Source organism: Mirounga leonina, unplaced genomic scaffold (genome assembly GCF_011800145.1).
Source record: "Mirounga leonina isolate KUSES-001 unplaced genomic scaffold, KU_Mleo_1.0 Mir_127, whole genome shotgun sequence".
In the NCBI taxonomy this organism is placed as follows: Eukaryota; Metazoa; Chordata; class Mammalia; order Carnivora; family Phocidae; genus Mirounga; species Mirounga leonina.
The window spans coordinates 47,025,506-47,038,452 of NW_023270316.1; the positions used below are offsets into that span (position 1 = coordinate 47,025,506).

Here is a 12,947-nt window from a genome sequence, read left to right on the forward strand (position 1 = left end):
AAGTCCTTTCGGGCCTTATACCAAATTATTTTCAAACCAACTGTAGCTATTAGAAGTCACAAGTGTCTAGGTCATGACTCCATGGTAATTACTTGACTAGCCAACTTACCAAAGCCATCTGAAAGACTGTTAACCCATTCTTGCTAAGAATCTAGTGACATTACTGTTAAACAAATTTTTAAGAAACCTTATTTTACCGGTAAACAAATAACTAGCAAACCTGTCGTGATGCCACAGTTGCTTTCCAAAATAATTATGACGAGGGTCCCTGTGGTACACTGTGTAACACACCACGTCTGTGTTAATGAATTCAAGGGAAGGCAACACCACTATTAGTAATAGCTTTTTATTCGGAGTCCTCATTTTCCAGATAGGTCACGTGAAACACAGCCGTTAAACAATAGCGTTGAGCTAAATCCATACAATGTATGCTGCTCTTGTTGTTGTTGTCCTTGTTCACCAATTGCTTGGTACAGCAGCTAAGAACCTTATAGAATGATGGGGCTGATACATGGGAATAGCCAACCTGCAAAACACTGGGGCCAGGAAAGTCAGACTTTAATCAGGTCTCATTCAATTATGTTTCAAATGAACACATCTTGATAGCCAAAACTCTCATTTGAATTAATGCTGTGATAAATGCTGTCTGTTGTCAAAAGAATATAATTAGACAATAATGAGTGGGCATATATATGCCAGACCTCAGTCTACTTGTTGACCTCAACAACTTCTACTCCATTAGGAAACAAACAGCTTTTAACCTAGTTCTAATAAAGCATACTGCTCTATTACTACATGACTTTATTTTTTATGGTGTTATTTTTTAAATTGAGCACTGCCTAGATCCTTTAAAGGGAAGTCATGTTTTACAAGATCTTGGGAAAATGAAACAAAGTCAATTTCCCAACCAGGAATTCAATTAATTCATGGAGTAGTGAGCCAATCCTTGTATATTGCCTGCAATAAAGATAAGTATGTAAGGTTAAGAAATAATATGAAAGCACTCCTTAAAATTGCATGATATGTCTCTTTAATGTTTACTTTGGTATAGGTATAACTAACACTGATTCTCACTACTTTTAACTTTGATGAAAAGATCTTTCATTAACATTTAATGAAAAGATTGTTGTGTAACTGATTATTTTTAATTCACCAGTAAATGATTTTTAGAACTTTTTGATTTTCTTACAAAAATGTCTATAAATTCTTATTCTGTGCTTGACTTCAGTTATTGAAGGACCTAAAAGACAAAGTATTATCAAATTATTCTCTTTTGAATGTGTGGGGTTTTCTGAGTGGTTAGTATTTGGAGGATGTGAATTAAGACAACTTTTCCACATTCTGAATTATGCTGAAACCCCTTGAAATATCACTGTTTGATCATGCATCACCCCTCAGAGCAAGTTGCTCCTTAGAGGGGTGATTTTGGCATCTCATAGACTTCCTCGGAAGCCAAGCACCAGAGGTCTGTGATAAAGTCAGTCGCCAGCCAAATGAATAAAGGCGAGATTCCCTCAACTCAACTATAAAAGCTTGGAGTCCTGACTGCTGAATTACCACCAACTTGTAAATAAATAATCACTACTAAATACAGATAATGTGTTAAACAGCTAACGCTAGTAAATCACCGGCGACAGAGAGCCTAAAGATAAATCCCTCACACATTGGCACAACCAATTCTTAAAATCTTATAGTGTTTTAATGTCTTCAGACACATATAGTAAATTGAACAACTGGTTACTCAGTGTTAAGAATGTTTTAAAAATAAAAGCTACTCTCTTTGTTGATTTCATTTACTTACTGCCTTAGATTGTATCTGTCTAGTCAGAGAGAGGCAACACTTGGTAAGACTCAATGGAAATTAGTTTTCCATCAAATTTCAGCTATCAAGCTAAATCAACCTGTAGTCTCCTGGCAAAAAAAAATAAAAAATAAAAAAAAATAACATCATATAACAGAGACAACACATTTCAGATACATAAATTGTCCAAAATATAGAGAGTCAATTAGGTTTCACGTGTACAAGATCCCTTCTTTTCTAATTTAAACATTGATGAGTAATAAAAACCAAGAGTAGAGCTTTGGAAAGGCTGTTACTAGGAACCAAATAGAGTTCTCAAGAGAATAAGGCTGATGGGACTTGTCCACTCTTCCCTTTCAAAGCGGTTTTGCAAACGAGGTACAGTCTAAAATCTTGACGGCATTTGACGGAAATATTTTCGGTTGAATTTTTTGAGGTTTAGAATTACAAAACAATTCTAAAAGTTCAACGTTTGTTTTTGCTTTTGCTTTTGTTTTTAATATAATGATTTTATGACATTTATGCTGTTTCTACACTGGTTTGGTGGCCAGAAAAGAAGGCACAGAATTCTCCACCAGTTTGCAAATAACGCATTTTTTCTGCTCCAGTGCACAAACAGCCTTTATTTAACTCAGCACCACATTTTCTAAGGTATGGGCTGGAAACTGTTTGTCATGAAGCTGTAAAATGCCAAAAATTTTAAACGCTGAAGGAAAATGTCAATCAAGGCATTTTCCCATCTGCTGCTACTTCTGCAAGTGCTAATTTTGTTTTTCCCAATTCCTGAAATTTGAGGTTTCCTAGCCTCATATGGAAGTAAGTTTGAAACTTGCTAAATGTCACAAGTAAAGGTGTAACCAAACGAAGGAAGAGAAGGTGTATTGTTCTCAAAGGACACCAATAAAAAGAGGCAGAAGAGCACTGAGAAAAAGGAAAAACATTTCGTTAAGACCTCTTGAAACACCTACACAATGCAAGGAACCTGTGTTGGTACCACACATGCATTAAAGCATTTCTCATGGTTTTGAAATATAACGGGGACACACATCTTGAACCACTTAAGATACTTTTGAGAAATCAATCAACATCATGATATCTACATAGGCAGAAGCTGGATGTTATTGGAAAAACGTGAACAAGTTTCAGGTATCGGTACAAATGTAACTCTTGTGATTTAGCGTGACTTTAATGAAAGCTTCTACAAGGACTTGCACATAACCATGACTGACGGATGTCTTTTTTGACCTTTCAGTTAGCTCCATCAGCTCACTCAAACACATTTTGAACAGATTATGTACTGTAGTACTTGGTAGACTATACGTTAAACAAGAGACTCTGCTCTGAGGCACTGCTTCCCACACTCCATGGGGAAAAGGAAGCAGGAAAAAACAAAACTCATAGAGTTCGACAGCTACCGAGGCAACACTTGCCATTTACAATATAAGCCCAAATATTTTTGCAACACAACTATATATTAATTTAATAAAATACACAATATAGCTCTTATACACTCAACAATTTGGCTCATATGCACTGAATCTGCAATAAATCAATAAAAATATGTCATTTGATGTAAACACATTGAATCTTCTTACATTTGCACATTTAAATGGTCATGTGATTGGTGTATGTCTAAGACATTTTCACTTTCCTGAGCTATTTTAGTGTCCACAAATGAATAAAACATATTAATCATGTTAATTTCCTCTGCATATTATCATTCCATGGTAACTATTTTTCAGGTCAAATTTAAAACATATCCATCGTTATTTATATGTTTGTTGGACACTAAAATGCTGAAGAGGCATTTTAAACCTTTTTAAAATTTCTTCTCCTTTAATGAAGTGAATTAGTCTATGTGTGTGCAGGACAAAATGGACTATATCTTTTTACATTTAACTTTTATACGACATGAAGTGTCTTACAAATGACCAAGTTGTTTTTTTTTTTTTTTCAACTAATGATATGGAATGTTCTTTATGTTTATATGTGTGGCAGGTAACTTTATACAGAAATGTTTACCACAGATATGTGTTAATGTTTGGTGTAGCTTGGACTACTGCAAGGTCTTTTCGGGACTTTAAGTAGAAGCCTGTGATGACTGCTAGAAATCCACCACAGATCACAAATTATGACCCTGCTTTGTATGGGGTTTATAGGTAAACAGTTAAGTCAGCATAAATCACGGAGGACAGTCTTAGAGTGATCAGAAATACTTCAATTCTCACACTGCATACCTTCCTAACAGATTGTCAAAAGGTAACTCGCCTCCTCATCCTCCTTTTTCTTCTTTCTTTTCTCTTTCAGCATCGTTAATTCTGTCCTAATAGAAGTTTGGTCAAAACAAAACCATTGTTATCTCTGAAAAAGAAACAGCAGTGAAAAGAACATACTTGTGGGCACTTCAGATGTTCACTAAAAGCCTTAAAGCAGCATTGGTCTTTCTTCATCCCTGTAAAATGGGTTGTCACCAGGAGGGATCATTTTTAAATCAACAAAAGAGACAAGAAAATGCCAATGCTTTTTTTTTTTTTTTTTTTTTTTTCACTTTCTCACAGCCACGGGGTCATTTCCCCGGCAGTCCTGCAAAAGCTTATCAATTTCTCTCACGACTTCCTCCGCATCCACCGATTCTCTGGCCAGATCCCTATTGGGCTGGTCAAGCTGCTCAAGAACAGCGCCCATCTCGCTGGAATCCCGGCTGGCTCTGGAATGCACATCTGCAAAGACCCTTGCCATCGGATCGGAAGCCATGAACGGAGGGTCTCTTGGTTGCTTACTGGGTGACAGATACTGACTGTCAGTGGGCAAGTATTGGCTGCTTGCTTCGGCCAGGGCTCCTGGTTTTGCTTCGCAACCATCCAGAGAGCCTTTTGTTGAGGGGCAAGGCTCCATGCATGCCTTGGTTGGGCTGCTTGATGCTGAGGGGACCTCTTGGAGGAGAGGGCTCAGGGCACGTTTGGCTTTTAAATAAGGTTTAACATTGGCAATGAGAATAGTGTGCTCTCGCTTGTCTTTTCCAAATGTACAAAAAGTCTTTTTCCCAGTGGGGTTCACAGTTTCATAAGTCTCAGTCTCAACATTAGCTTCAACTGTGGGTACAAAGAGATTTGTGCGGTAATCTGCATTTTCAGCCTGATTGGCTGCAGGGAACTGCGGCATCCAACACCTGTCAGAATGACCAAGCACTCGGCATTCATCTGTGCAATTAATGCACTCTTCTGGTTCTGTAAAACAAAAAAGAAAACAGCAAATCCAATCATTAGGGTTGCTTTTAAATTTCTACTGAGGCTGCGATCAGCTCTCAGTGGGCTTGTTTGACCTCTGGTCTCTTAATTAAAAAGGAAAAGAAAACAATAATTAAAACATTTCAGGATGGTTGCATAAACCTGCTGGTTGAGACAATGGTTTTATTTAAGTCTATTCTCTAGATATTAATGAATTCCCATAGCCTGGGAAGAAGTAAAAAGTGGCCATTGGAGAATCATTCTCACTAGAATAGAACATCACTGTAAACTAATCTCCTGAGGATATCAGTTAGTCTTTGTTCTGTATAACCCATCCTGGAAACAGTGAACTTCAAAAAGGATTACCAGGATTAATTTTTCAAATCAAATAACGGGGTAAAAACTAGATCGTGTACTTCCATAACAAGTCCTAAGCTGCTGCTTTTTTTTTTTTTTATGTTTTATCCCTATTTTGCTTGTAATTGTTATTTTGGTGACAGTCATGAAATAAAAGGTTTCCTTTAAAAGCCCACTTTTCCTACTGAGAGGAGCAAATGGAATTTTCTATCAGAATGTGTTATGAATAAACTTGTCAAAAAGTGCACATTCCTATTTTATTAGATATGGGTATGGATCATGTAATCAGTTTTCTTCACTCCAGCTTTTTGTTTTTGGTGTAAGTAGGTGAAAATGGATTTAGTCAACAGATACAGTTCAGATGAATGACAACTCATGATTTCCTATTTTAAATGATAATGTTTTCTGTGAGAATGTTTGCTTCTCTCTTTTGCCAATAGGCATACAGAGAATCTAAATAAAGCATTCTTTAATGATCCCTATTTCAAAGATGCTGAACAGAAAACATGAAAGAAAATTCCTTCATTATGACAACAGCTGCATAATTCCACCATACCAATATTTTAAACTATAACTTTTAACTACATCTTCCCACTTGGCCCTTTCATCTACAAATGATTGTTTCCCTTTATGTTTAATGGTTCTTTTTAAATCAGGGACTTTTTTTTTTTTTCCAGGAGAGGATATTTACAATTTACCTCTGTGTGATGGGAATAGAATTCCCTACACATTTAGGAACCCTTGGGATAGCCATTTAATTGATGTGAGAGGATCCCTACAAATTCACAGTGTCCTGTGCAAGCCCCACCCCCCAAAAATACATGAGAGATATTTAAAATAGAAAGAAATGAATTTAACAGCAATTTATATAGTAAATTTATATAGTTAATTTGTAAAGTCAGATATAAAATCTGAGTTCATATTTAAAACACATAAATAATTCCTTATCCAAAAAAGAAAAAAAAATAAACCACAACTTGATTTATCTCAAAAGGTTTTAGGATAAAAGAATTTCTTATGAGATTAAAATTTTTTTAGAAAGAAATCAGAATGGTGTCTTGACAGAACAAAAATACTGTGGTATTTCACACCATGTGTCATTCATATCTGTGAAATGTTAAAAATGTATTCAGGTAGCTCACCTCTCTTTTAATTTTGTCATGTTTTCAAAAAAATATATTTACAATGAATGAAATATGTTAAGTTTATTATGTAATACAGGTAAGAATGGTGACAGGCAGTCTCAAGCTGAACTCAAATATTCACACCCAGAGACACAAATATTATCTGTACCTTGGAAGATTGTTAGGCAGATGGACATAAAGAGTGGCAGAAAAATCTAGACCTAGAAATTTTCTCAGAGGCCTTCCTGTGCGGATTTAAGGTCGAGCAGACATTTAAAAAACAAACAGATATAAGAAAATTTTAATATCAGGTATTTGTTTTCTCTACCTATTCTGAATGGGAATCATAAATATAACCTCTACAACTGTGTCAGTCTGAGTTAGAAAAGAAATATGTATCATTTCATTCAACCAATTTTATCCTCCAAAAATACAGTAGAAAACTTCACTATCTGTTTCATTTGATAATAATTTTGTGTCTTTTAGAGTTATGACTTTTAAAAAACTTATTTACAACACGTACACTCTCTTTGAAATATGCTAACATAGTTTTATATTCCAATATTGACTGGCCTTCAATTTCAGCAATTTGGGGAGCCTAGCACTGCATGAATTCAATATGAATTTAAGAAGAGAGTGAAAGAGATAGAATAATGCAGATGTATGAAAGTATAAATCGACCTTGAATTTGAGACCATCAACATGAAATGACTGTTTGCATTTCACAGCTGAAAATCTGCAGCTTTTTACTTGACTCCTTTATGTCACAACCTAGGGAGCAAATTCTACGTATTGATTATGATACATTTTAAGCTGTTCACCTTCTGATTACACTGTAATTTCGATGGTAGCAATTCCCAGACAGTGAAGAAAATCTAATGGATACTTTTGTACAAGCAGCAGAAACTATGAGCAAAAGGTGAACTATTACTGCCAAGGGTCAAATAAGAATTTATGAGAAAGTGAAATTATTTCTGGAGGAACATAAATAAACAGATGAATAGGTAGGTATGAAAAAGGGACTTAGGTAGTATATAATGAATGACCATCCAGACATAAAAATAAACAAAATGAGAAACATAGAAGAAAAAAATGAGGGAAGAAGGAAAGCTAAGTGAAGGAGGGGTAGCTGTGCAGGAGGGTTTCTCTCGTGTGTACCTTCTATTATACATGTTTAAGATCCCCTCAATAAACTAAGTATGTATCATAAAAATAATAGTGTGGAGTATTTTCTCAAGACCTAGAGCTACAAGGTAAATAATCAAACTTCTTCCTGTACCTTAGGCACAATGGACTCAGAATAGATATACTGAATTATATGCCACAGAAATGAAAATGAAGCAAATTATATAGACAGCCGCTATTAACACAGATTAGATATTTGTATCAGAAAACAAATTCAGGGACCCTGGATAGAAGAAATCAAGGTAAACATAATTGATCCGAGATTCACTTTTTTCTTCTGGACCAATCTGGGATTACAAAGAAATTATTTATGCCCATTTTCACCCTTCCCTCAATATAACATGATTACCCTTTCACAGAATGCACCCTTTGCCAAAAAAGAGGGCATAATCCAAACGGTATGCAGATGAGAAACTGAGAGATAAGCATGCTTACATTGCAAAGAGAAAACTATCCTGAAGGCCAACAGCTGGGACTCTGGGCAATTCTGCCTATAGGGAAAGTTTACAGTGTCTCATTTTTAAAATGTATGATTCCTTGAAAAATCATGTGACAATCTGATAAATTTAAATACTTGGTTAGTATTAAGAATTTTCTATACTCCTATTACCATGTCTGACTATTACACAAACTCTCAAAGAGAGGGATCTAAACATAGTCATCTTAATTATTTTAATTTGTAATCTTAATTTATATGATATTTTTGCAAAAGACATAAAGTCACTCAAATGACTATAGTGTTTGCAATTCAGCTGTATAATAAACCACACACACACACAGACCTGTGTGTGGGGTGGGGGTGGTAAAAAATTGAGCTTTCAGGCACCTGGGTGGCTCAGTCGATAGAGCGTCTGCCTTCAGTTCAGGTCATGATCCCAGGGTCTTAGGATGAAGCCCCACATCTGGCTCCCTGCTCAGCAGAGAGCCTGCTTCTCCCTTTCCCACTCCCCCTACTTGTGCTCTCTCTCTCTCTGACAAATAAATAAAATCCTTAAAAAAATTTTTGAGTTTTCACCAGGACATAGTCCAGACAAAATTTTAAAACTCAAATGTATAACCAATGCATTCCTGAAAATTTACTATCAGTAATTGTCATAAGAGAAATACAGATGAATCAATAAAATGCAAAGGAAAGTTCTATATTCATAGTTTAGGAGATAACATAAATACATATAAAACACACATATATATACACATTTTATATATAGAACATTACATATATAATGTATATATATAGGTATAAGTCTTTTTATTTCAAGTATCCAATGACATTTTAATCCTTCCCTTTGCCCTACTGTAGGTATGAAATCCATGACTGGATCAATAACTTGACTACCCCTGATTTTAGAATTTTATGTAATTCAAATTGATTTAGACATAGAGATGTCTGAAATCTGCATATTTATATTTGCTGACATATCTGAAAGCTCTCTCTTTTTAACCTAGACTAAGCAGTTTAATAACTTAATCTTAGCGATATTAGGCAAGCAATCGTTTGGTGCCAAAATACACCTCCAAAGGAACTGTCATTGTGGAAGGTACATCTCTGTGAGGAAAGAAAATATTTAGGTAAAACATCAAACTACCTACTCTTACATTATTGGGTTTTAACAATCTTCCACAAAGGTGTCCATGACTTAATGTTTACAATGTGATTTTCACCTTGTATTTTTATTTATTTATTTATTTATTTATTTATTTATTTATTTATTTATTTTTAAGATTTTATTTATTTATTTGACAGAGAGAGACACAGCGAGAGAGGGAACACAAGCAGGGGGAGTGGGAGAGGGAGAAGTAGACTCCCCGCTGAGCAGGGAGCCCGATGCGGGGCTTGATCCCAGGACCCTGGGATCATGACCTGAGCCGAAGGCAGACGCTTAATGACTGAGCCACCCAGGCGCCCCTCAAGTCAGTGTCTTACTTGGTAAACATGTCTGAGACCATGCATCCCTGGCTGCTAAGCACCATGGCGGACAGGGCTAGAAAGGTAACAGCTTTATTTTGAGCAGGGGCAAAGACAAGGCAGCACTTTATAGCTACATTGTAACTAGATTCTGCATCTGATTTTCACCTTGTAATGTCACTGTATCATTAGGGATGCATAGCCATCTCAACCACGGGTAAAAGGTGCCAAAGATTATTATGTATAAGATTAAAATTTGAAGCCAAAGCACTATTTAAACCAGCAAGGACTAATAAAGATTAAGGGAGCCTTAGCTAAACATGATTATTTTGGGAAAAGTCAAGGGAAACAATCCTTGTGCGTTATGATTCAGTGGTGTTCACTGCAAAGGGAACATGTCAAGGAGCCAGTCCCCATAAAATTTCTTAGTCCAGAGTAAATCTACCTATTTATTCTATTCTCTCTCTCACTCAGGCAGGAATTTATCACAAATCAGAAATTAAGCTTATTTTCCCTGTCTTCAAAGCACCATACCACACTACCCAAAGAGAGATACTTGGCTACTAATTTGTTACTACTTAAGGGAGATATTAGAAAACATAAAAGGATTTCCTCCCCCTAGTTTCAACTTGCTTGCTGCCTCTGGAGCCCACATATTTGTACAAAAATATGCATATAATTTCTAGCATAAGAGTTTCACATATGCATCTGATTTAATTTTTTATAATGAAGAAATAAATGTCGGTGTCATAGAAATCCCAAAACCAAAATCCACAAGTCAGGGCATCAATGAGGAGGTTCTAAAATACTGTGGTTATGAAGGAGGGCCATTTGAGAGACAGAGTTTGCTCTGCTTTTTGACTGTCAACAAAATGGTTTTATTTCTGCTTTGTAAACAGCTTTAAATAGGAATAGTTCTATTCTCTTAGTGTGGTGGTTGCTACTGTTTCTAACAGCATCTTAAAATTAGAGTTGTTTCCAAGTAGACAACTCTATAAATGGAAGTCCATTTTTTATTCGTTCTCATTTTTCTTTTTTATTTCTAATTTACTTTCTTTCACCAATGTAAGCTTTCATAACACCTAATTAGCCTGTCTGGAAAAGCAAAGAGCAGGCACCCATCTCTATTTATGGCTGGCACTGGTGTTTTGGAGATTAACTCTACAGAATCTAAACTAGGTACCCATCACAGATTATCCATCAGCGAACAATGACAAGCCAAGACCTTCGACTGGCAGTTTCTGGGTACCAGTTTTCTACTGAAAGGTTTCACTGGTATAAGAACAGTTTGTTTTCGCTGTCTTTTTCTGTTCTTCAGCACACACACTCAGTTTCACACATGTACACATACTCCCTTATGATTGCGACAAATTACAGTTTAATCCAAATATATTCTAACATATCAGATAAAAAGTATCGATGCTAAAATAGAAATCTCATCAGAATACAGTCCAACAGATCTCTAATAAAATTTTCCTTGCAGTGAGTTGATATAATTTGCGCGATCCTGTGAACTGACACTTTTCTAACATAAACAATTCTTTCTTTTTTTGATTATAATTCACTTACTTTCCTTTACCATCCTATAAACTCCTTACACTTGTTATGATGATGGAATGAATCATTCCATATAAATGACACCTTAATCTATATTCATTCAAATAATTTCCATTTATGATTTCTATGTTCCATTTACTAGCCCATTAGTTAAAAATAAACCTTTTGATTTTGCTCTCTGAGAGGGGTAAAAATTTCACTTTCAATATTATTTCTAGATACAGTGTTGGAAAGTTGTCTCAAAACTTTTTTCCCCTGGGGCGCCTGGGTGGCTCAGTTGTTAAGCATCTGCCTTCGGCTCAGGTCATGATCCCAGGGTCCTGGGATTGAGCCCCGCATCGGGCTCCCTGCTCAGCAGGAGGCCTGCTTCTCCCTCTCCCACTCCCCCTGCCTGTGTTCCCTCTCTCACTGTGTCTCTCTCTGTCAAATAAATAAATAAAATCTTAAAAAAAAAACCAAAAAACTTTTTCCCCCTGTGTCAGAATAAGAAAGAAAGGAATACATTACAATTTTATCACATGCTTTTTTTTTCCTGCTAGTGTTCACATGACTGCCAGGCTTAATTTTAGCACAATTTTTAATAAGCTTGGTGCATCCCTCGTGCGGGAAGGAAAAGGAAAGGGTTAGGGAAAATGTGGCATCAGAGAACCAACCACTTTACTTGAGCTAAGTGATCTTTCGTCTATTGCATTGTATTTCCCGTGCTTCTTGTGCACAGGAACCTAATTGTTTTTACTAATCGAGTAACTGATACACAAATACACACGTGTAGGATGTGTTTTTGCTTCCTTTATTTTTTTAACATAAGAGGGACCATGAATCTTGTGATAATATGCTAATGTGCTCATCTTTTTTTTTTTTTTTTTTTAAAGATTTTGTCTATTTATTTGAGACAGCAAGGGAGAGAGAGCACAAGCAAGGGGAGTGGGAGAGGGAGAAGCAGGCTTCCTGCCGAGCCGGGAGCCTGATGCGGGGCTCGATCCCAGGACCCTGGGATCATGACCTGAGCCGAAGGCAGACGCTTAACCGACTGAGCCACCCAGGAGCCCCATAATGGAGCCCCTAATGTGTTCATCTTATGAGGATGCCTGTTTACATGTTGGCAGCGATACAGTGACTAAACACTAGATATACAACTCCAGAAACTTAAAATTATTTCCTAATAATTGGCCATAAGGAATCAGAATTTGGAAACATAGTTCTCATAATAAAAAAACTCTGAGAGAAACGTATATATTTTTAGGTTGATCCACTGCCAATCAGGCTTGCAGATTTTACTTCAGTTGTGAAATACCATTCTGTCTGCTTTTGATAGGTGGAAAGCACATTTTGAAGAGGAAGTTATTATAATACCATCAAATAGTCAAACCGTGGCAGCTTTGAAGTAGCAATCCTCTAGCGTGCGCTTGCATTGCACAATGCTTCCCAATGTTCTGCCACGGCTGCATTCAGACACGGAAACCACTGGCCTATATCATATTCAACTGCATCCAATTGCCGCTGGGTATCTGGAGCACTTGGAGCGTTTGCACTTACTATTCAGTGCACCTGCACGCCTTCAGGGATGGTTTTAAGTGTTTGTGACCCTTTGGACATAATAACATGTCTACCAGAGTGAATTTTCTGGCATATATATTAACAACATATAGATAATGCTCTGAGATGAAGAAAACTTAAATTAAATGGAAACTTATGTTAAGGAATGAAAGCAAAAGGATATAAGGAGATTTTATATGCAGGCATCAAGAATATTTAAAAAATGAGAATACAAACCATGCATTGGGAATTTT

The 12,947-nt window shown here is 36.3% G+C and overlaps 1 protein-coding gene and 1 non-coding gene across 3 annotated transcripts in view; both read right to left on the bottom strand.

Annotated features, from left to right (window-relative positions):
* Positions 1-330: 330 nt before the first annotated feature.
* PCDH17 (protocadherin 17) overlaps positions 331-12,947 on the bottom strand; it is a 98,068-nt gene continuing 85,451 nt past the window's right edge. For both annotated transcript variants that reach the window (XM_035003261.1, XM_035003262.1), the window contains one exon: positions 331-5,028. In XM_035003261.1, coding sequence (XP_034859152.1) covers positions 4,346-5,028 — 683 coding nt within the window. In that variant the 3' untranslated portion in view covers positions 331-4,345. The remainder of the gene's footprint in view (positions 5,029-12,947) is intronic.
* On the bottom strand, positions 9,628-9,757 carry LOC118009716. The gene has a single exon (XR_004679001.1). It is a non-coding gene; the product is annotated as a small nucleolar RNA SNORA63 (small nucleolar RNA).